The 25,546-nt window shown below is 35.7% G+C and overlaps 1 protein-coding gene across 3 annotated transcripts; it reads left to right on the top strand.

The window, feature by feature from the left end:
- On the top strand, window positions 1-24,297 carry RAB19 (RAB19, member RAS oncogene family). 3 transcript variants are annotated; one of them, XM_074193555.1, is made up of 4 exons: window positions 1-79; window positions 2,714-2,925; window positions 17,016-17,199; window positions 22,818-24,297. In XM_074193555.1, exons 1-4 carry the CDS (start codon window positions 4-6, stop codon window positions 23,084-23,086), a joined length of 741 nt encoding a protein of 246 aa, XP_074049656.1. In that variant the 5' UTR covers window positions 1-3; the 3' UTR covers window positions 23,087-24,297. The 3 variants fall into 3 exon arrangements, with proteins under 3 accessions (XP_074049656.1, XP_074049658.1, XP_074049657.1); XM_074193557.1 differs by having other exon boundaries at window positions 12-93; XM_074193556.1 differs by lacking the exon at window positions 1-79 and adding an exon at window positions 101-181.
- The last annotated feature ends 1,249 nt before the right edge of the window (window positions 24,298-25,546 follow it).

Raw genomic sequence — 25,546 nt, 5'->3', positions numbered from 1 at the left:
GCAATGAGACAGGAGGTGGAAGGTGGGCTAAGGACAAGGAAAGAAAACAAAAGAAAAAAATCATTACCTGCTGGCACAGGTGAGAAAAACCAGGTAAGCAGCAGGTGTTTCAGAAAATGAAGGAGACCATAGAATGGAGAAAGAGGAAGTAGCGGTAGAGTAAACGATTCTTTGCTTACTGGTGAGAGTTGAAGGGTTTGGGGAGCTTTGGGGTTGGATTTTTTGGAGGGGTGAGGGGTTCTTGGTGGAGGAAGGTGAGAGAGATTTGTGGGAAACTCTGGAAAAGATCTGGGAAGGGAAGGTTTCAGCTCATGTTCCAGTGGCAAGAGATCCGAAGTGATAGGGCTTTCTTTGGCTTTGAAATGGGAAAAAGGGAAAGTTGGATGGATTACCTGTCTTATCTTTCAGAAGCTCAGTTTAGCTTCGGCAAAAGGGAGCAATAGGCTAATTTTAGACATTCCTGAAAATAAGGATGAAGAGCTCTTTCATCTGATGGCAAAAACTATCAACTATTTCTCAAACACTAGGTGCTAGAGTGATTAGAATTTTAGATAAGATCAGTTCTTTTTTAATCTAGTAAACATTTAAGACTCAAACAAACAAAAAAGCTTTAACAGACAGTAGGAGGGGAAGAGGCACTAAGATTTTGCTCATTTAGGGGACCCTCTTGTAAGGAAATTCCCTGTGCCAAACAGACTGCTTGCAATATATAAGTTTAGTGTGCTGTCTGGAATACTGAGAGATTTAAGTGACTTGTTCGGGATCACACTGATTGTGTCAGAAGTGGGACTTGTACTCAAGTCTTCCTGGTTCTCTCATACTACACAATATTTCATGCAATGTCCATTAGACAATTACAAAACCAAGTATTACATGCAGTCTGTGTGTGTGGCGAGGGGGACTTTGTTAGCAAGAAAGAGAATTAGGGAAGAAATGAAGGAAAAGGCATCATTTGAGTTGGACCTTTTAAAAGGTAGAAATTCAGGGAATTCAAATTCCTTATAGAATGCCCATGAGAGCAGGTGCTATTTGACTGTTTTTGTATTTGTGACCTAGGCAACTGGCACAGGTGTTTAATAAATTGCTTGTTGAATTTGAAAATTGCCTTAACTTTTGTGGCTACCTTGTCACTACTAACTCATTGAATTTACCATTTATTCAAGCTTTCAAATCTTTTTCAAGAAACTACAAATTGTCTATTCATATTTTCCTCTTCTTGGATTTGTGAACCTAAAATTTTAAACCTAAGTAAAGCTTCTGATTTATCATTATGAATTTTCATTGTCACTTTTATCCCCAGGAATCGATAGAAGTAAGTGATAATCTTTTTTGATATCTTAGGAGTTCCACGTCCCAAAAAGACAACAGACCCTTCAATTATTCTTGTCAAGTTAACAACTTGACATGGGCCACCGTTCACTTCATCCTTTGGTTCTTATCCGATGACCTTTCACTTTATCATGCCCAACCTGAGGCATCTAAGTCTATAGCCAGTTCTTTTTGTGTGTGTGTGTGTGTGTGTGTGTGTGTGAGACTGAAAGAAATAAAACTGTGTGAGTTATTTAAAGACTGGACATAGATTACAGCTCTCAAGAAATAACCTACATTTACTAAATCAACCAACCATTTGGTTAAGTGTGCAATCATTATGGAGTCAACTGCTTTTGTGTAGTGAACAAATTATAAGCAAAAAGGGATCCTTTCAATCTATTTTGTTACAATTAAAATATGATATACTATTGTATATAATATTTATAAAGGTTTTCCCATTCCCCTTTTTATACCTACACCAAGCTTCAATGTATTTATAGATTATTAAGAATTTTTTAAACATGAGAAATGGCTACAGTTGGGGTATCTAAGGAGTAATAATAGTTTTTTTTTCTTAAATTTTTAGTGACTTCCCTCTTTCAAATACTTTGAAATTCTAGCTCTCAGTGAACTCATGATTGCATCTCTTCCCTCATGGGCTTCTTCTGTGTATATTTGATCAGGGCCAGCTGCTTTACCCATCTTTGTTTTCTTTCAGACTATACTTCCTTTAACAATACAATGGGAACTGTGTTGATAGATTCCAAATATTTGTAATTGTTGTCAATGATGGATAAAAGCTGATGATAGAAATCTTTACAGGACTTTTTCTTTTTTTAATTTGACCATTGCTCTTCCAGTTTTACCCTTAAATACCCTGGGGATGATTTTTTGATGTTGGGTATCACTTAACTTCCCATAACATTGTTCTTCCCTCCACTATTTTTCACTGTTTTAAGAGATACAACTGGTCTTAACCTCCTATCATTCTCTTTTCTGAGATTTTACAAATTATTTTATTTTTTAAACTGCTGTTACCTCTGGCTTTTAGCTATCCTTACTTGCAATTTGAGTGTTTGCTAGCAGGATGGTTTCTGGATCATTTGATTTCTTCATTATGGTAATTGATTTACATTAGTGTGTGGGAATTGTTTTTGCTGATTTCATTATGACCAGAGTTTTCATCATTAGTATTCGCTACAGAGTAGACAGAATATGAAGTGGTCCTAAAGTAGACACAAAAGGGAGAGTGAGGATATCTTTGTCTTGGAGGCATCGCTAAAATCATCGGGAACAGACATAAGCCTATATGAGCTAGTTTTCTTTGTTCCCTGAGTATGTTTCAATGACTAATTGTATCCTATAATCTATTTTTCTCCTTTTTGTCTTTAACCCATGTGAGCCCTAAGAACCATGCAGTTTTCCAATTTCATCAGAGCACCAGATGACACTTTTGACTATTTGTTCAAGATCATCCTCATTGGGGACTCAAATGTAGGAAAAACGTGTGTGGTACAACACTTTAAATCTGGATTCTATACAGAGACACAGCAAAATACAATTGGTGTGGACTTCACTGTGCGCTCTCTTGAGGTTGATGGGAAAAAAGTAAAGGTAAGAGACTGTAAAATGGATGCAGAGACCCAGTGAGATTGATGTTGCTTCCCTTACCAACAAAAGAGTATTGAAGTTGCAAATTGCCATTCTTTTTATCCCCAGACATACAAAAGGCACAGGATAGCTTCTCATTAATTTTCCTCTGTACTTTCCAGTTGGATTGAGAGGACCACAATCTCCTCTCCAAAGACAAAGTCACCCAGGTTTTTAACTATAGACTTGTCTCAAATCTTCTTTCTGCACCCCATGCCTCAAATACAACCAATTATCAAACCTTGAAATTTTACTCTCACCCATTCCTTTCTATCCAATCATGTAGTTACTACTTAGTTTAGGCTTTCCTCAGTCCTCAACTGGACTGCCTCCTTATTGGTCTCCCTATTTCCATTCTCTCCCATCTCTAATCCATCCTCTACACAGCTACCAAATTAATATTTCTAAAATATTAATTTTCCTAAATGTCACTCATGAATCTTCAGTGGCTTCCTAGCATTTTTAATTTTTAAAAAATTCTGAGCCTAATAAATGCCATATAAAAGGGACATTTCTATATCCTTTGTAGAACAGGAAAGAAGATTGTAAGAAAACTGTAAATTTCCATTATGTTCAGCTTGTTTTTCTCTTTAAATATTAATAAATTTAATTTGTAACTTTCAAAACTGTCCTGTTTGTATGTGATTCTTACTGACCTTCTCTGTGTTTTTTCTTCTCCTTTTCTCCCTTTTTGTTTTTGGCTTTTCTACCCTACTCTCTTCTTCCCTCTCCAAATCCCACTTGGAGGAAAAGAAAATATTTTAAAGAAATGTGCTTAGTCGTAGTGGATAAAGCACCAGCCTTGGAGTCAGGAGTACCTGCGTTCAAATCCGGTCTCAGACACTTAATAATTACCTAGCTGTGTGGCCTTGGGCAAGCCATTTAACCCCATTTGCCTTGCAAAAACCTAAAAAGAAAAAAAAAACAAAGAAATATGCTTAGTTAAACAAAACCAATTTTCCCATTGGTCACATCTTAAAATATAATATCCTAGCCTGCAATCTGAGACTATCACATTCTATCAAGAAGTGAGTCATATACTTCATCACTAATCCACTGGAATTTTCATTGATCTTTGCATTCAAAGAGTTCTTAAATCTTTCAAAATTGTTTTGGTAGAAATTGTTCTCCTGGTTCTGCTGATTTTATTTTGTACCAATTCATACAAGTTTACCCAGACTGCTTTTTGGACCTAACAAATAAAAGATACACAAGAGAAAGGTGGTGGCAGCAAAACAAATTCAGATCTGTTTCTCTAGAAAATCTGATGTCTTGTGGTTTAGTTAATGGTTCAAAGAAGGTTTTCTCTAGCTCAAATCAGAGAGTTTTTTCCTTTGCCAAAAGAATATCTTAACATAACCTCTGTAATTAGAAAATTAAATTTGTAACTGTTTAGATCAGGGAATTTACAATATTGATTGGTCAGTTATCATGCTGATATACAGAAAACTCAGATAAATCAGGTTTTTTATTTACTTGGCATCATTTAATCCCTGAATTGGAGAATGAGATTCCACTAAGAACACTTTTACAAGAATATGAGCTCCAATACAAAAGAGAATTAATTTACAAGTTGCCACATTAATTTTAGTTGCAACAAAAGATATAGGGATGGTATATTTAAATATTGCATAATCCATTTCAGAACACTGCATATTAAGTAAATTATTTACACTACAACCTTTTCAATGTTTAGCTTTAAGTGTACAAAACCCCTAGCCAAAACCCCTAGTCTTTAAGACATTTTTCAAGACAGATAACAGGCCATCCTTCTGATATAATTAGCTTTGCTGATATTCCTTTCCTTAAAACAAAGACTGTTAATGATAAACTTTATTAGATAAAGAATCATATATTAGTGGCACAAGTGTTTGTTATTTCACCTAATTATCCCCATAACAACTTCACTTAGAAGGTGCTGCTTAAGCAAAGCCATAATGGAAGCTAAAAAACTAAGGTGAAGAAAGAAGCTCGAGGACATCAAATGCAGAGGTATGGACACCTCAAATTTTAGATTATCTCCAATTCAAGTGAAGACATTTATTTGGAGGATCATGTTCCCCAGGAGCCAACTGGTCTCCCAAAGGGAGACAGCAATGCATAAGAAACAAGGTCAGTTTGTTTAAATTGTAGAGTATGTAAGGGAAGTTTAATAAGGCTGGGAAGGGTTGATGTGAGATTTTTAGAGAGCTTAAAATTTCATGTAGAGGACTTACAGTCAATTTTAGGGAGAGCCACTGAAATTTATTCAGCAAAGGAATGATGTAGTCACCTCTGTGCTTTAGGAATCTCACTTTGAAATTTTATGGAAGATGAATTAAAGAAAGTAGAAAGTTGAGTCAAGTAGGCCAATGAGGAAGCTGTTGAAACAATTAGGGTAAGGGTTGATTAGGACCCACACAAGGGCAGTTAAATACAGGTAATTATTCAATTATTCAAGAAATGTTTAGAGGTGGAATTGTCAAGATTTGAAAACTGATTTGATATGGAAATTGAGGGATAGTAAGGAATCCAGGATGGCTCCTAGGTGATGAACAGAGATGACTTTGCATAACACCCCTTCACTCAAATCCAATTCACATGCTTATCATGGCATCATCTCCCTGATGTCATGGTCTTCTTTGAGAAGAACAAAAACAAAACAATAACAAACAAGGAGACTGAGGTGACTGGGAGGAAGTTAAGAAAAGGGTTGAGAAATACTATGATTTTTCTTTTGAACGTGTTTCGTTTGAGATGCGCACAGAATGGTCAGTTGGAAATGTTCAGTAGATACTTAGTAATATGTGACTGCTCGGGAGAGGCAAGGGAGAACTCTATAAATATGATAGTCATCTGCATAGAGATGATAATTAAACCCATGAGGACTGATGAGATCACCAAGTAAAATAATATATAGAGGGAGGAGGACCCAACTGGTGCCACCATCACCATCACTGAATTGGATGAAAAGTCAACAAAAGAAATAGAAGAATTGATCAGAAATCAAGGTCAGAAAAACCCTAGATAGTAAAGAGGAAAACCTACAGAGAAGAGGGTGATCCAGTGTCAAAGGCTGCCAAAAGGTCAAAATGAATGAGGACTGAGAAAAGGGTTATTAGATTTGGCAAGTAACATTACATTAGTAATTTTCACCATTTCCAAAACAAGTAAAAATAACTAACTTCCCAGACACTGAGCTTCAGAGTGATTTATACTAGATGCCAGATACAAAAGGAAGATTTTCGAGAAATAGAGGAATGGAATTTTTTGGAGGAACAAGAGTACAGTGTTAAAACCACTGATTCTAAATCAAAGGACCTGAGTTCAAATGCTGATTTTGATACTTGCTACATAAGTGATTTTTGGCAAGTGACATAATGTTTCTGAGTGGCACACAATATCTTCTAAAGGCCTCTGCAAGCTTTAAATTAATACTTGTATTGTTTAATGAATGGCAGATAGTAACTTATGTTTCACCAAGCATAGAACCACAATTTTCCTGCTTTTAGTTAAGTCCATTTTCTGCTGTAAGAATTTCGGTCTAAATAGATAAAGGATCACTCACTGAAAGGAAACCACAGAAGTATATAATCAAATTCTAAGTTAAATGGCATAGCACATAAACTCCAGAAAAGTTCAGATAAAGGGGAACATTAATCTGATCTGGAAGGTTTCCTAGATTTGAACTGGGCTGCGAAAAGCATGTGAAGGGATCCTTGAAAAGTGAGGCGGGGTTCTCATTGAGTTTTGGCCTTTAAACCTTCCCAGAGTTTGTCCTAAGCATGGAGCCCTATACTGATGTTTTTATAACCATGACCATCAGAAAGTAGGATCTGAATCATTCATTCTGACTTACTCAATCAAAGAAGGGTACAGACCCCCAAACCATGGAGGAGAAGCTGAACTTCAAACATTTCAATAAACAGAGGGCCCTATCAGTTGTTCTAAAGTTCTTCAAAGCTTGGAAATAGCTCCAGAACTATCTTGATGAATTAAGAAGGCAAGCATTTATTGTTAAATTGACAATTTTATATTCAAATTTCTATTAGTTCTTTTTTTGTTTTTGTTTTTGTTTTTTTTTTATTTTTGCAAGGCAATGAGGTTAAGTGACTTGCCCAAAGTTACATAGCTAGGCAATTATTAAGTGTCTGAGGCTGGATTTGAATTTACTTCCTCCTGACTCCAGGGCTGGCTATCCACTGCCACCTAGCTGCCCCTTCTTTTGTCTTTTCAAAGACAGAATTTAACTTTAGGGGAGTTTCACCCTTTTACAATGACTAATTTGACCTGATTAAAAGTAGACCTGCTTGATTATCTATGTGAAAGTTGGTCTCAACTATCAACTTCTCTTAGAATCCCAGAAAAAATGAATCAATCAAATATATATATACATATATATATAAATTAACTGTTCATAGGTAGAAGATGGTATTGGGAAAAGAAGATGGGGAAGACAGGACATTATAAGAGAGAGGAACCTTCAAGGCCTAGATGAGAATAATGATGCTGTTTTCCTGGACTGCTTAAATAGTGCAGAAGGTATGTGTTAGAGAAGGTATTAGGATATACATACATACATACACACACACACACACATATATATATATATACATATATATATATGTATATATATATATATATATGACTGGATAGGTGAGAATAATACCAGATATTATTGTGGAAGAAGCTGAAAGACAGGATGGGGGTGGGTTAGATGTGTCTTGATAAGAAATGAGGCCATTTAAGGTTTTTGATGTTCAACGTGAGTAACATGATTGATGAAAGAAACCTTTGAGAAAGACTAATCTGGCAGCCGTATGCAAGTTGGATTAGAATGGGCTTAACTGAAAATCAGGCAGCTGCATCACAGGAATCCAAATATGAGATATAAATGCCTGATAGGTGCCACTAGAGGTTAATAATAATAATTATTATTAATAAATGATAATTATTGATAATATTTAACTGTAGTCTCCCTAATGAAGGGAAACTATATATTACACATTTTGAAGTTTAATCTGCATTATTAACATTTTCTCCATCACTTTTCTAAGTTTACAAAACTATAATAATAATAATAATAATAATAATAATAGTAATAATGTTTTGTTCTCCAGGGAGGTGATGCCATGATGAGCACATGAATTGAATTTGAGTGAGGGAGGGGCTGTGCTGATCCACCAGCCTCACTTTCTCCTCCAGAGCCATCTGGATCCAGTGGCCAGATAAGAATCTGGTAGACTGGAGTTGGCCCTGGAAGTGAGGCAATCAGGATTAAGTGACTTGCCCAAGGTCACCCAGATAGTAAATGTCGGAGGTTAGATTCAAACTCCTGTCCTCCTGACTCCAAGGCCAATGCTCTCTATCCACTGTGCAATCTAGCTGCCCTTACAAAACAATAAAGCAAGCTCTTTTTAACATTGACTAATTTTTGAAGTACAATTGCACACATTGAAAACTCATCAAGGAAGTGGCCCCACCACAACTCCTAGGAACTACCTGAAGCTATTGTGATTTCAAAGTTCTCAAAAGAGAATGCAATTTGAAGGTGCAGGAGACCAGAGATTCAATCATACCTCCCAATAGTATTCATACTGAAACTTTAACAATCATCTCTGGATTACTGGTTCCAGTTCACTCCTGGTTACAAGAGACATTTAAAAAATAGATAAGTAATAGTTTTTGAGCAGGCAGCTAAGTAGTGAAGCAAATAGAGTTCTGAGTCAGGACTCAAGAATATTCATCTTCCTGACTTCAAATGTGGCTTCAGACTCTGAATAGCTATGTGAAGCGTAAACACTCAAACTTGTTTGCCTCGGTTTCTTTATCTTTAAATGAGCTGGAGAAGGATATGGAAATTCTAGGATCTTTGCCAAGAAAATGCTAAATGGGGCCATGGAAAGTTAGGCCTGACTCAACAATAGTCTTTGATGACTGATTTGTAAGATTATTTAAAGGAGAGGAATAAAGATGCCTCTAAATTTTGAGATTAGGTGATTATGGCATCATTGCCATAAGCAGGGACTTCTGAGGAGCAAAAATAATAATAGCTAGGTCCTTATGAGGACCTTGTGAGGACCATGAAGATGGATGCTAATATTATTTTCATTATACAGAAAAGGAAACTGAGGTAGATAGGTTAAATGACTTGCCTAAAATTAAAGCTAGTAAATCTATAAGAAGGGGGTTTAACCAGAGGTTTTCCTGAAAGTTGATCCATTATACCCTAGAAAAGATATATTTGGACAGACTAGTTCAGTTTGGGAGTCTATGGTTTGGAGACATTAGGTTGACATGAAAGTAGAAATTTCATCTAAATAGCTAGCAAAATGAGAGTAGGGCTTGGAAGAATTGGCATGATTCTAGAGTTAGGAGACATCATTAAAAAGTAATAGAGTTGGGGCAGCTAGGTGGTGTAGTGGATAAAGCTCCGGCCCTGGAGTCAGGAGTACCTGGGTTCAAATCCGGTCTCAGACACTTAATAATTACCTAATTGTGTGGCCTTGGGCAAGCCACTTAACCCCGTTTGCCTTGCAAAAAAAAAAGTAATAGAGTTGGGTCAGCTAGGTGGAACAGTGGGTAGAGCACCAACCCTGGAGTCAGGAGGGACCTGAGTTCAAATGTGACCTCAGACTCTTAATAATTACCTAGCTGTAGGAACCCAGGGCAAGTGGCTTAACCCCATTGCCTTGCAAAAACCAATATATATATATATATATATATATATATATATATATATATATATATATATATATATATATAGTTACAGGAACAGATAATTATAATCTTTTATATTTATATGTATATATGTATATATCTATATCTATATATAAATATTGCTAGGTTGTTTCAGACATGTTCAACTCTTAGTGACCCCATTTGGAGTCTGAGGCCAGATTTGAACTCAGGAAGATAAGTCTGATAAAAGTTGTACATGGACAATTGTGTTTAACATATTCCACATTAATCAAGTCATTTAAATTCTTATTTGTTTTTGTTTATTGAATTTTCCTGGTCCTTTCTCTGCAACTGTTCATAGGAGTCTTCTCATGTATATCCCATTTCATCAAATGTATTGCTTTATTTTTAAATTTTACTTATTTAAGGCGATGGGATTAAGTGACTTGCTCCAGATTACACAGCTAGGAAATTATTAAGTGTCTGAATTTGGATTTGAACTCAGGTACTCCACTGACTTCACTGCACCAACTACGTGCTCCTAAATTATTGTTTCTTTAGGGCAATGGTATGAAATTCATAGAAATGAATCCCTGTGGACTGCATACTACCTTAGAAAACTAACAATAAACATTATCTTTGTGGTGTTGTAGTTATAGTTATATTTATATTTATTTTGTTAAACACTTCTCAATTACATTTTAATCTGATCTGGGAATTTTGTGAATTTTCTGTTTCTTCTAAGAGAAAGTAATTTTATTTTACATTCATGAATCACAATTTGTTTAGCCATTCCACAAATGAGAAGCACTTATTATGCTTCTCCATCTTTCAATACTTCAAAAGGTGTTGCCATGAATATTTTGGATCTTTCTATCATTAGCCTTCTTGGTGTAACTATTTTATATTTCTGATAGCATTTTATGAAGTTTTCCTTGGAGGGGAGTATAAAGGGAAAAAAAGCCTAAAAGTAATATCTTAGCCACTGGGAGATTAGTTAAGAGATAAGAGGAAAAAGAACTCAGGCCAGAAAACAGAAGGGACAACTAGAAAAGCAATTAGAGAGCCAGGATAAGGTAACATCGTGGAAGCCAAAGCTAGGAGAGAATTTCAATAAGAAAGGTGGTGGTAAACAGCATGAAATGTACCAGAGAATTCAAGGACAATAAGCTTTGAGATTTAGCAAAAGTCCTTATCACAGTATTTTAGAACTTAAGAGGACCTAAAAGATCTTCTATTCTAGCACTCTCATTTTACTGGTAAAAAAAAAAAACTGAGGCCCAGAAAAATTGTCTTGTTCAAAGTTGCATAGTGAGTTACCAGTAGAATAGAAACTAAAACCTAGTTCTGCTGACTTCCAGGCTGGGCTTCTGGTGTATCATGCTACCTTCTCCTACATTGGTGCCATTGGAGAGATAGAAGGAAGGAAAAAAGATGAGGAAGAGGAAAAGGAGAGGATAAAGGGAGGGAGGAAGGAAAAAAAAAGGAAGGAAGGAAGGGGGGGAAGAAAGGGATTAGGGCAGCTAGGTGGTACAGTGGATAGAGCACTGGCCCTGGAGTCAGGAGTACCTGAGTTCAAATCCCACCTCAGACACTTAATAATTATCTAGCTGTGAGGCCTTGGGCAAGCCACTTAACCCCATTGCCTTGAAAAAACTTTAAAAAAAAAGGGATGAAGGAAAGGAATAAAGAAGGAAGGAAGCACCTACTGATTACAGAGAGAGGGACAGCTGAGCCTACCCATGGATGCCAAAAATATTGCTAAAGAAATTGGAGTGAGAAGAAAACAGCTATGGTTCATTTTGGGGGGTGTGACAAAATGACCAATTCTGATGCAAGAAGATGAGAAAGGCTTAGACTTGGGGGTGGCTAGGTGGTGCAGTGGATAAGAGCACTGGCCCTGGAGTCAGGAGTACCTGAGTTCAAATGTGACCTCAGACACTTAATAATTACCTAGCTGTGTGGCCTTGGGCAAGCCGCATTTACCCCATTGCCTTGCAAAACCCGAAAAAAAAAAAAAAGAAAGACTTAGACTTTAATTCACAGGTTGCACAGATGGTTTGCAAATTGTAAGGTCTACAAAAAATTCACAAGTTAAATCTTTTGGAAAAGCAACTAATTTCTTTTTTTCTCTTTCAATATTTTATTTTTCCCAATTACATGTAAAACAATTTTAACATATTTTAAAAATTTTTTGAGTTCCAAAATCTCTCTCTCCCTCCATTCCCTACCTTTTGCTTGAGAAGGTGAGCAATTTGATATAGGTGATACATGTACAGTCATGCAAAGCATATTTCCATGTTAGTCATGGAAAAATCCAAACCCAAGAAAAATAAAAGTTAAAAAAAAAAGTATGCTTTGATCCTCAATCAGACTCCACATTTTTTCTTTGGAGCAAGATAGCATTTTTTTTATCATATGTCCATTGGAATTGTCTTGGATCATTGTATTGCTGAGAATACCTAAGTTATTTAGTTTTCATCATAGTACAATATTGCTGTTTCTGAATATAATATGTTCCTGGTTTGTTCATTTTATTATGCATCAGTTCATGTAAGTCTTTTTAGCTTATTCAGAAGGCATCCTCTTATCATTTCTTTTTTTTTCCCAGAAAGATTTTATTTTTACAATTTTTCCCCTACTGTTGCTTCCCTCCCCCCCACCCCCCACCCCCCACCCCTCCACAGAAGACATTCTGTCAGTCTTTACATTGTCTCCATGGTATACATCGATATAACTTGAATGAGATGAGAGAAAAATCATATCCTTAAGGAAGGAAAAATAAAGTATGAGATAGCAAAATTACATAATAAGATAACAGGTTTTTCCCTCCTAAATTGAAGATAATAGTCTTTGGTCTTTGTTCAAACTCCATAGTTCTTTATCTGGATACAGATGGTATTCTCCATTGCAGATACCCCAAAATTGTCCCTGGTTGTTGCACTGATGGAATGAGCAAGTCCATCGAGGTTGGTCATCAACCCCATGTTTCTATTAGGGTGTAAAATGGTTTTCTTGTTCTGCTCATCTCACTCAACATCAGTTCATGTAAATCCTTCCATAAAACAACTCATTTCTTAAAGGAGACAGTAATTTCTAAGAAGGTAATAGTTATAAGGAAATAGTAGTTTCTAAGAGGGTAATAATTACTGTGGAGATAATAGTTTCTAAGATGGAGACAGAGAGCTAAGGGGATAGTCATGTTAAAGAGATAGTTAAAAGCTGGGAAAGGAGATGAGTAATAAAGTTAAGCAAAAAGAGAGAGAGAATAGCAAAGGGGATAGTCAAGTTAAAAGGAAAAAAAGAGAAGAAAAAAGAAACTTAGATCAACATAGATTCAGCCACATGGAGCTGGGACCTTATTGGTTTAGCAGCGTGGGAACTGAGCACATGGATCCAGCTTAGAGAAAAGAAAAGTTTAAAAAAACCTGGAGCAGCCTGGACCAGGAGTCAAACAGGAAAAAGGCCAGGTCTGGGTGGAATGTTGCTCAAATACATTTCTGTGTTGAGCAGAACAAGCGTGGTGCTTGAGGACTAGATTAGCACTTGGCTTTAGGTGTTCTTCAAAGTGCATGCCACAGGGGCAGTCCCCAAGGAATGGCTAAGACAGTAATCACTGAACTTGAGAAGCTTCATTAGTGCTATGCACTCTTCAGCCCAAAGGGCATGACCAAGTTTATCCTTCCTATAAAAATCCAAAGTGGCTTAGGAAATGGAGTTCACAAAGAGCCAACACAGAATGGAGGATACCCTCCACAGTTCAGAAAAGTTTCCAATACCAAAAAAATGACATTTCTCTGTACTCAGAGTTCCCTTGTTTAGCTGCTATGGACCAAACTGTACTAAGCATTTTACCATTATTATTTGATTCTCACAACAATACGGAGGAAGGATCATTATTATCCCCATTTTACAGAAAACCATTTCATCAGAAGCTAGATTTCAGGAAGTTGTAGAAGTAGTAGATAAAACAAGCATAAATATTATGAGTCTTCCTGATTCCAGACCCAATATTCTATCTACTGTGCCACTTAGCTGTTTAAGAAAGTTGAATTAGTCTTTAGTGTTGATAAGCATTTAAGTATATTCAAATGATCTATATTTACCAGATCTTGTGGGAGTCCAATCTGCATCCCTTTTTATCATTGAAATGCACCTTTTCTTTTGTCCTTAACTTCTAGGTCTCTACCTCCTTCTTTAATTTACTGACGATTTGAAGAGCTTCCCTTAGTATCTAAGTGGGCTTAATTTAGATTTAAGATTCACAACCCTTGGGGAGGCTAGGTGGTGCAGTGAATATAGCACCGGCCCTGGAGTCAGGAGTACCTGAGTTCAAATCCCACCTCAGACACTTAATAATTACCTAACTGTGCAGCCTTAGGCAAGCCACTTAACCCCATTTGTCTTGGAAAAAAACCTAAAAAAAAAGATCCTAACCTTTTTAAAAATTTTCTTTTTTTTGCCCATGCCAAGAATTCCTTTGGCAATCTGGTAATATGTTCTTAACATAGAGATTACTTTTAATTAATTATCATATGCAAGCATACAGGACTGGGGATAACAGCGAAAGGCAAACTGAGATCCAAAAAGGAGAAACAACTTACCTGTCAGGGAAAGATGTCAGGCTATATCTACAGGTTTCCTGCCTTCTAGGTTTCCATTCCTTTCATCATATCTCAAGGCCTCTTATTCAATTACTCAAGCTTAAATCTTGGTCAAGCTTGTTGTTTTGATAAGGCGATGCAAGAGTCCTTTCAAACCACGAAATTTGATTTCCTAGATAAGTCTTGGCTAAATTTGCTAAATTATTTCACGCTTGGATAGAGAGATAATCTGGTGCGATTGGACTTATACCCTAGATTATTAATGAGTATAACATTCTCCATCATGGTAAAAACTTAATAATGTAGGACATTTTCTATCATGGCAGAAAATCAATGGTCTATTTTTTTGTTTGTTTTTTGAATTAAAAAAAAGAAAGCCAGTGGTTTATTTATATTTTTCTAAGACCATTAAAAACTTTTAGTAATATTCTATTTTTCCCAATTACATGTTAAAACAATTTAATATTAAAAAAATTTTTTTGAGTTCCAAATTCTATCCCTTTCTGTTGCTTCTCCCTCCCTGGGATGGTAAGCAATATGATACAGCTTATTGTGCAGTCATGTAAAACATTTCCATTTTAGTCATTTTGTCCAAGAAGATGCAAACAAAAATTTTTAAAAAGGAAAAAAGTACAAAATAGTATGCTTTAGTCCATATTTGAATTATATCAGTATTGCTGGGAATAGTTAAGTTATTCACAGTTTTTTATTGTACAATATTATTGTTACAATGTACACATTCTAGTTCTTCTCACTTCACTTTGCATCAGTTCATGTGAGGTCTTTCCAGGTTCTGCTGAAATCATCTTGGAAAGTCAACATAAAAAAGTTAATAATAATTTTTGTATTCTTATTACTTATCTATACAATCCTTACATTCTTTTTTTGGTAATTTTATTTTACAATTAAATACAAAATGAAAAAAGAAAGAAAAGCATTGCTGTGTATACAGCAGAACATAGAAGATTCAATATAAAATATAAATTTTCATTTCAAGAAAAGATATATAATAAATACTACACATTGTTTTCAAAGTTTCTTGGGGTTTTTGAGTTCCTTGTTGGTATCTTTTGTTCTCTACTGTGGACTTGTTACTTTACTTTTTTTCCCTCTACTACCCCTCCCCCACACTAAGGAAGGCTACAATTAAGCATGAATATTTATATGTGTGTGTATATGTATGTGTGTATGTATGTGTGTATTTGTGGTGCATAGATATCTAAACATACACATATATACTCACACATTTTTATGTAAGGCTATACCATGCTTATTACTCCTTATCATCTGTTTCTCTGAAGGTGGATAGCATCTTCTTTCCTAAATTCTTACAGATCCATCCATTCAATCTTTCACCTGCTTATTCCTACAAACCTTGTATGTGGGGCCTACAACATAAACAAATCTGAGCCTCAGTTTCCTCAACTGGAAAACAGAAATAATAATACTGCCTTCTCAGGTCCTTTGTAAGACTCAAATGACTATGGAAAGTTCCATAATAGCACTGTTGTTATTGTGATGCTAATGATGATGCTTACTACCCTCAGGTAATTTGCAGTTGATAATATCAAAAGATCATTGATGTAGAGTTGGAAGGAACCTCAGAGGTCATCTACTCAGATATCTTCAATTTATGGATAGGGAAACTGAGGTCTAAAGGGGTTAAATGACAGGTACCAGAGTCAGTAAAGCATTAGAGGTAGGATTTGACCTAGGATCCCATGAGCTCAAACTCAATATTTCTTCTATGTCCTATGATCCTTCTAGTTCCATATTTCCTCCAAAATAATTTTTGCTCCAAAGCATTAAGGTTTATTTCTAGGGGATGTTTGGAGATAGGCAGTCATTCCTACAGAAATCATTATTTGTTTTATTCTTATCTCTGCAAGGAAGTTCTTTGTGGTTTTGGTGTGGTGAGTGCTGACAGAATCCCCGACCAGTAGACCTCTTTGGCCACCTCACAAAACAAGTGCCAGCATTAAATTAGCCCACTTCTTTATAATTGCTTGAGTGTACCAGGCTTTTTCAGTTCCAAGAACATAAAATGATTGAAACATATTCAATCTTCTCTTTCTTGTCCTTAGTGACAATTAGAGGTGGGGCTTTCTTTCCATCCAGATATTATCAAGTATGTACAATATTTGCCTGTTGTGTCCAATTGGTCATTCGGCATTAAGTTTCAAGTTCCTCTGTTACATAGGTGTTTGCCTCTTGTCCAAAGGCACCCACTTACAGTATACTTACCCACTTACAAATACTTGATTATAATTTATATATCACTTACTTTAAATATTAATGTCAATAATAATATTTATATTTAATTATATATTAATATTATTATTTTATGATTCAATGTGCCCCAAAAAGACCATGAGAAGGCACATTCCCCCAATCTTTTTAAAAAATATTTTATTCATTTTAAACTTAAATGTAAAACAAGAAAAGGAAAAAAAAGATTTTCATGTATACATATAGCAGAACCTTCCCCCATTCTTTGTAGAAGTGAGGGACTATACATATAATGTCAAACCTTTCAAATATTTTAGTTTCCCTGAACTACTTTTTTACCCTATATTATAAAACATGGCTCTCTAGGATGTAGGGAAGAAGTGAGGGCAGTTGTGGATATAATAAGATGTAATTGTAAAAAATGCCAAAAAAATTTTTTTAAGCAAGGCAGTGCTTGGAAGTGTTTTATTTAGAGATTTAAGGCTGTAGGAGGATTTGTTGTAACTGTTTTTGTTCTCTAGTATTACTGAACTGGCTTAACTCTTTTCCTTACCTGGACAGATGCAAATATGGGACACTGCTGGCCAGGAGCGATTTCGTACAATCACCCAGAGCTATTATAGAAGTGCAAATGCTGCTATCATTGCCTATGATCTGACAAGGCGATCCACTTTTGAATCTGTTCCTCATTGGATCCATGAAATAGAAAAATATGGGGCGGCGAATTTGGTCATAATGCTTATTGGTACAGTATCTACGAGACATTTAACATCATCATCCCCATTAGTAGTTTGGTAAATGTTACGAAACATTCAGTGTCATAACTTTTTGGTGTAATGAAGTGCTCATTGACCTGCAATACTGAATCCATGTATGGGTGACTCAAAAATACTTAAGCTTAAGTAACTCTTCAGGAAACAAATTAGCCCATTACCATAAAGTTTTTAAAAAAGGAATGGAGTCTCTTTCTTTATATTAAGGGTCACTAGCCTGGAATGAAAAAAGAAATGGATGGATGTTGAATATTTTTTTTAATGAAATGCAAAATGTTCAAAAGTAGTACACTCTTTTTCAGAGTAACAGGGAACGTAGATTAAAATGTCAAACATATATTTTAATTCCATACTCTGCATGACCAGATAAAAGAGAAACACAGAGGCAGAGAAGATTCTAGGAATGAAGGAATAAAAGACAAAAAGAAGGGAGGTAAAAGAGAAAGAAGAAAGAAGAAAGAAAAAAGAGGAGTAAAGGGAAAGAGTAAAGGGATAAGAGAGAGAGGTACAGGGAGAAAAGAAAATATAGAGAAAAATTTCACAGATTGTGATGTGAACATATTGCTGTAGTAAGCTTCTATTGATGCTTGAGTCTTCAGAATAAATTATTACTACTTATAAATAAATAATTAGTTGATCAATCATTGTTAATAGACCTTAAATTATCCTAATTCTTAAGCCTTTGGGGTTCTGTTCTGGATGAGATGGTTATAGCTTCTCATCGGGGGAAAATTATGCTCTGAATTGAAATAGAAATACCAGAGTATTTTGCCACAGTTTCCTCCACTGCATTAAATTCAGGTTTCCCAAATCCTCAAGCAACTTACAATTCATTATTCAGAGCCCTCCCCCCAGTCTTACTCTCACCATGAATCCTTCCCCAATAACTGGCTCTAGTATATCTCTCCTTCCTGAATGATGCACTCGAAACATTTTGGCATCTACTTTGCTTAGAGTGTATCACATGTCTAACTCTTGCTTCTCTACCTATGCTAAAAACTACTTAAGAGAATCCTTATCATTTTTATGGCCCCCAGAAGGCCTAGATCCATGCTAAACATGTTCATTTTTCAGATATGGGAGATTCTCCCAAGAGAATATTGGATTTGGAATCTACTTTTTTTAGTATACACTGAACTTTTTTAATGAAACAGGTCACTCTCTGTATAGGAGAGAGCAATTCAGTTCTTTTTTGGGGGGGGGTTAGTTTTTGCAAGGCAGTGGGGTTAAGTGGCTTGCCCAAGGCCACTTGGCTAGGTAATTATTAAGTATCTGAGGCCAGGTTTGAACTCAGGTAGCAATTCAGTTTTTAAAGACTGAATATAATTAAAGATAATAAATTGGAAGAATAGATTTGATTCAATTCGATATCCACTCATTTTAATATTATTTTATTTTTAATTTTTATTATGAAAATCATCAACCAACACTTATTAAATATCTATATTGCATTCACTTTGGGAAGCCCTGAGGCTAAAGGTAGTAAGTAGTCTTATATAGCTAGAAAGAAGTCTGAGGCCTGAAATTTAAATATTTTTATTTATTTGTTTTTCTAATACAAAATGGTAATTTTTCACCAATCATTTTTTTGCAAGATTTTGAGTTTTACATTTTTCTCTCTTCCTTCCCTTCCCCCTCCCTCTGACAGAAAGCAATCTAATATAGGCTATGAAGGGCTTCAAATGGAAAATAGAGGAATTTGTATTTTATTCTGATGAAAATAAAAAAGCAGCCAAAGCTTCTGAGTGGTTCTATACTTTAGAAAAATCACTTTAGCCATCATGTAGAAGACAGGTTGGAATGGGGAAATATGAAATCAGGGAGATGAAGAGTCTGTCCTCAAATGGTGAATTAAACATTTTCAAGCATATGTGTCTAGAAACCAATAATTACTTATTAAATAACTACTGTGTCCGAATGAAACAATTTCTGATCTCAAAAAATCTATTTTCTTATTATATGTATATAATATTTAATCTAGTCTCAAGAATTAAATAAAAACAAAAACAGAAGATTTAGCTAGATAGAATAAATTCAAATGTTTGTAAATGGAAGCTATTTTGCTTTTCACTAAAACAAATATGACATTTCTATCCTCATTTTATAAGAATGAAGGCATATTATTCAAGATTCTATTTTTTCACTCTGAGATACTTTGCCTTCAATTAGTGTTTACTCTAAACAGTACTGTATACCTTAAACTGATTAGGTGATGGCCCTAGGGTCCAATAGGAAAATTTTAACTGTAAGACTCAGACATTAAATGTATCATTTTTTTCATTTCATTCTAATCTTTCTCACATTGAGGTTTCCTTTTCCATTCTAATCTTGTGTAAAGATTTGATCAAAGTGTTACTTTGTAGTTCATCTCACTTCCCTTAGAATTGAAACCTGTCCCTGAGATTGGGATCAAGGACAGCTTGTTATGAAAAGCCCATACATACAATTTCTTACAGATGTGGGGTTATGGGCACATTAAAAAAAATCATTGTAGTGGTCATCATCTTTCAGAGCCTGCTCTCCAAAAATGTAAGCTTCAGTCTCAGAATTTTTGCAGAAATCAGAAGAGATTTTATATATATATATATATATATATACACCCACAAGTATATTTCCACATGTAAAATTATTTATTTCTATACATATATTACATAAATTTCTATAACTACGTCTTTTCATCAATGTATGAACTTCTGTGACTCTCTATTTTCATTGTAAAGTAGGATTCTTAGCCACTTTATTGTTTTAGAGAAAGTGAAATAGCACTTTCTTAATTTTTTTAGCCAATGGTCACTAAGCAACTAACAGTTTATACACTTGGTCTTCTGATAGTCTCCCTTCTGAAGAGCTGGAAAAAATCTGTTTATAGCAGGCAGTTACTTAGCATTTATTGCTAGGAACTGTACCAGGCTTCTGGGATACAAAAAAGGCAAAAATTAGTCTTTATTCTCAAGGAGCTCATTGTTCAATGAGAGGAAATAACATGAAAACAAATATGTACATATTATATACAGAAATGTACAGGGTAAATTGGAGGCAATCAATAGAGTGAGGTCTATTGCATTAAGGAGAATCAAGAAAGACTCATTGGGGGGTGGCTAGGTGGCGTAATGGATAAAGCACCAGCCTTGGAGTCAGGAGTACCTGGGTTCAAATCTGATCTCAGACACTTAATAATTACCTAGCTGTGTGGCCTTAGGCAAGCCACTTAACCCCATTGCCTTGAAAAATCTGAAAAAAAAAAAACAAAAGAAAGACTCATTGAAGAAGATGGGATTTTAGCTGAGGCTTGAAAGAAGCCAAGAAAGTTAGGAGGCTAAGTTGAAGATGAAGAGTATTATAGTTATAGAGAACAGATATTTAACCATAACTAATACCCAGCTGTAAGTCTAAGACAGGGATGGAGAATTTTTTTTCTGCCAAACTTAAAAATTAGCCTGCTTTATTTGGTCAAACATTTAATTAATTCACCCCTAAATAGTTCCTAGATTTATTGAGTCAAGACTCACTGTAATTGCCTTGGCAGTGCCAGACTGCCTGATTTTACAGACCTTATACAGTCCTCAGACAGATGATTCTGCCCTTGGTCTATGGAAAAGAAAGAGAATAAGGGGAAAAGACAGAGTTGTTTGGGGTGAAAATTGGAATCTGATAATTAAAACTCTACTATATTCAGTCTTGGTAGGTATGATCAAAGCCTTGGTTTCATCTGCATAATGGGAGCCAGACTTGGTCCCTTCTAGCTTTAAATCTATCTGGGTTTTTTGGCAAGGCAATGGGTTAAGTGACTTATTTACCCAAGGTCACATGGCTATATGATTATTGAGTGCCTAAGGTCAAATTTGAACTCAGGTCCTCTTGATTCCAGGGCCGGTGCTCTATTCTCTGCACCACCTAGCTGCTCCCTGAATCTATCATTTTATAATCACCTTTTTGGCCATGAACATATTGGAAATACTGGATTCAGTTCTGCGATCAAATCATATTTTAAAAAGATTCAAATGATGTCATCATTATTATACAAAAGGCATGGATCTGGAATGTTGGCATAGTCTGGGATGAACATTACTACATACCCAAGACCTTCATTTTAAAAGACCAATGGTAAATCTGACCTAAATAAACAGTAGACAAAGCATCTGAGTCAGAAAAATTTGCTTTGAATTCCTGCCACCAGCTGCATGATCATTTAGTTCATTTAAGTGTTCCAGGCCAGAAGTGTCTAAGCCCAGAAATGCAAAGTGCCGTACTGGTAGGAATTTCCTCCTTCACCCATGAAGTCACAGACCCAGGCTAAAATTGACAAACTAGAAGTTATTTCAAGGAAGGCAACAAGATGTAGAGGTGAGCACAGACCTAGCCATACTAGGACTAGTTGCAGAAACCAGGGTTGTTTAATCTAGAGGAGAAAAGATCCAGAAGGAATATGACAGGAGATTTCAAATATTTAAAGAGCTGTTCTAGAAAAGGGTAGATAGGATGGAGAGACATTACAAGAGGGGAGACTAAGCCCCCAATTAAAGAAAAAGTATAGTGGATGATGCAGTGGATAGAGCATTAAGCATGGAATCAGGAAGACTCACCTTCATGAAATCAAATCTAGCCTCAGACCCCAACTAGCTTTGAGACTCTGGACAAGTCATGTAACCCAATTTACCTCACTTTCCTCATCTGTGAAATGAGCTAGAGAAGGAAATGGTAAACTTTTTCAGTATCTTTTCCAAGAAAACCTCCAACTGGGATCATGGAGAATTGGACATGAATAAAACAAACTGAACAGCAGTAAAAAGTGCAGTGAGCTGCCTCAAGAGAGAATAGATTCAGATTCAGGGGCAGCTAGGTGGCGCAGTGGATAAAGCACCGGCCCTGGAGTCAGGAGGACCTGGGTTCAAATCCGGTCTCAGACACTTAATAATTACCTAGCTGTGTGGCCTTGGGCAAGCCACTTAACCCCATTGCCTTGCAAAAACCTAAAAGAGAGAGAGAGAGAGAGAGACAGAGAGAGAGAGACAGAGAGAGAGAGAGACAGAGAGAGACAGAGAGAGAGAGAGAGAGAGAGAGAGAGAATAGATTCCTCTTTGATAGAAATCTGCAAGGAAGTGCTGGAGGACCCCTTCTCAGAAATTCTATAGGATGGGATTCCTCCAATTTGTAGTTGGGTTAAATAGCTTCTGAGGTCTCTTCCAACCCTGAGGATCAGTGGTGGGAATGAAAAATGCCACCCCTCCTCCCCAAATTAGGTCCTCTACTTTCCCCTCCTTCAGAATGGATATACAACAGTATAATGACTCTTTAAAATTTTTTTTAAATAATATTCTTAACCTACTAATTAAAGTTGTCTAGATTCATTTTTCATTCTACATCATTTCCTATAAAGTTTCCATATTTATAATCTTCAAATTGGATTTTTTATGAAGCAATAATATTGCATTGCATCAATGTACTATTATTCCCTGGATGGCCCCCAATTATTTGATGCTTATGATATTAATTTATTTTTAGGAGTTTTTTCTAACCTACAGAATGTTTTGTTGATTTTAAAAATCAGTCTATACTGCTTAGAATCCTGTTGTTTTGTCTTTAAATCTAGGGAACAAGGCTGACCTACGGGATAAACGTCATGTTCTTTTTGAAGATGCTTGCACTCTAGCAGAGAAATATGGCCTTCTTGCAGTTTTGGAGACTTCTGCTAAAGAGTCCAAGAACATTAATGAAGTGTTCATGCTAATGGCAAAAGAGCTGATTGCCCGGAATGACCTGAACTTTTGTAGGGAGATGCCACCAAACAATCTCCTCTTGGATTCTAGTCCAATCCTCATAACTTCAAGTCCAAGTTCAAAGAACCACTGCAATTGTTAAAAGGGAAAGAAAAAAAGTGGGAGGTGGAGTGTATTGTTGAAGAGGCAATCTTTGAAACCCAGAAATCTGGTTATTCAGTCTATTAGATTTTAGACCTTGGAGTTATTTTCTTTTAATTGTCTAGGCTTCCTTACAGCTTGCGTGGTTGCTTCTCTTGTCCTCCTGTATCAACAAAAGAAACCTCTGAAAGCTATGTCCAGTGACTGAAGGAAGTTCAATGTAATGCAAGTATATATTATGTGTCTGCTATGTTCCAGTTATAGCACTAGGAGCTGGGAATACTAAGAGAAAAATGAAATCGGTTCTGTCTTCATGAAGTTTCCATTCTATCAAGAAAGATTTCTTTTTAAATGCAAGGAGGAACTTTGAAGGAAAATTTTAGATTCTAAGGGGCAGAAGTAAGAAGGGAGTGTTTCCAAGGGAGAAGTCATCTGTTTCCCTTAGTCATATATTAAAATGAAGTTAGTGTTGGGGGGTTAGGGAGAGTGGTTAGGAAGATTGAATAAAGGTTCCCTTTCATTAGTCCTGACCAAACCTTGAATCTGACTTTTGCTCACAGTATTTTCCTTCAGTGTTGAAGAAAAAGAAGGGCCTATAGATTGGGAGGAAAGTAGAGTAGAATATCAAGAAAAATGGAAAGGATAGAAAGCATACTCTAGAGTATCTTATCACAAATTGGGTTTGGGATTATTTTTTTTATTTTGAAGAGGAATAGGGAATTTGAGTATAGTGAAATTAAAAACATTAAATAACAGAATCTTGCTTCATTTTTGTTCTCCTCATACCCACACAGCTGAAAAAAAAAAGACAAAATCATGAATATCTGACCTATGAAATTGAAGCTTTTCTGAGCATATTTAATTAGTTTCATTTTATTAGGCTTTTTTCTGTTTATGTCAATGAAGTCATTGTTTTCTTGATCCTTCTTTATTTTATAGATTTTCTCATAATTTTTCATAGTTCTCTTATGAGCCAGTAATATTCTATTTCATCGTTATACCACAACTTGACTAGCCATGCTTCAATCAATGGGCCCCTACCATATTTGCAGTTCTTTTTTGCTCCCACAAAAAAAGTGCTACTGTGAATATTTTTGTACATCTATGACTTTTGACTTTTCTCTCTGCCATTGAGCTCTTTGGGATTGGCATATTCCCAGCAATGGGATCTTTGGGTTAAAAAGCATGACTATTTTAAAAAAGACACACACAATTCTGTATCATCTTTTTAAAAATATTTAATTTTTCTTTTATTTTTCTTAATTACATGTAAACAAAGATTTTTAACATAAAAAATGAGTTCTATATTTTTTCCCTCGCTCCTTCCTTTACTCTCAGTTTGAGAAGGCAATTTGATATACATTAAGGATATGGAGTCATTTTTGCACATCTAACAAAATTTAAAATATTTTAGTTAGAAGTGTTCAGTTTTTTTGGTATATTTTGGCTTGATATCTTCTAGAAAACAGAAGAGATAAACATAATAGAAAACAAGAGAAAGTTGTTTTCTCCAAATTTTCAATGGTTTATCCACAACATACCAAGTTCTAGTTAGTCTAAATTGAGGCAACCTTGACTGGGGGTGGGGTTGGAAGTAGGGTTGTTCCCAAAATCCATGACTAATCCTCTTGATCCCTTAACAGCCTGTACTGGTTGAAGGTTTAATGTTTGCACATACCTAAATGGAGAGGGCAGAGTTTCAGATCATTTCCTTTTATAGATATATAACATGAACAAGATTGAAATTAGCCCACAGTGGTCTTTTCAGTAAATTCACTTCCCTGCCTAGGGGCATTCCCAAGCACAGCTACAGTATAAAAAATAGCTAAGGGGCAGGGAAGTATAACATAACTAAATCACAAATTTCCCAATTACCTGTCCATCTGTCCTCTATTTCCCACTGTCTTTTTACTGGGTCAGCATACCTGTGGAGAGTGCAGAATACCTAAGAAAGGTGAGGCTGTCATAATGGAAAGAACACAAGATTTGTAGCAGGAAGACTTGGTTTTGAATTATATTTTTGCTATTCTCTGCCTAGGTGACCATACGAGTCAATATTCTAGAGCTCCGGTTTATACTCAGTTGAAAAATGAGAGAGTTGGACTTGCTTACCATCAAGTTCCTTTTTTAGCTCTAAATCTTATCAGAAGCAACTTAGTGGCATGGATCAACAATAAATTGCCTTTAAAACTGGAATCAGGAAAACCAGAGTTCAAATATGAAAGAATGAATGAATGAATGAATGAATGAAAAGTATTTATTAAAGACTGTCTATGTTCCAGGCACTAATGATACAAATACAAAAGCAAGACAGTCCTTGCTGTCAAGAAGCTTCCGTTCTAGGACAGAGCACCAGCTCTGGAGTCAGGAGGACCCAAGTTCAAATCCATTCTCAGACACTTAATAATTACCTAGCTGTGTGACCTTGGACAAGTCACTTAACCCTTGCCTTAAATAAATA

This window comes from Macrotis lagotis, chromosome 7, assembly GCF_037893015.1.
Source record: "Macrotis lagotis isolate mMagLag1 chromosome 7, bilby.v1.9.chrom.fasta, whole genome shotgun sequence".
In the NCBI taxonomy this organism is placed as follows: domain Eukaryota; kingdom Metazoa; phylum Chordata; class Mammalia; order Peramelemorphia; family Peramelidae; genus Macrotis; species Macrotis lagotis.
This window is presented reverse-complemented; position numbering and strand designations above follow the sequence as displayed.

Bases quoted from the DNA above. Each gene is read 5' to 3' on its own strand.
- RAB19 (XM_074193555.1), top strand. From the start codon at position 4: ATGAGACAGGAGGTGGAAGGTGGGCTAAGGACAAGGAAAGAAAACAAA. The intron at 2,926-17,015 runs GTAAGAGACTGT...TTACCTGGACAG, and splicing joins TTGATGGGAAAAAAGTAAAG to ATGCAAATATGGGACACTGC. The intron at 17,200-22,817 runs GTACAGTATCTA...CTTTAAATCTAG, and splicing joins TTTGGTCATAATGCTTATTG to GGAACAAGGCTGACCTACGG.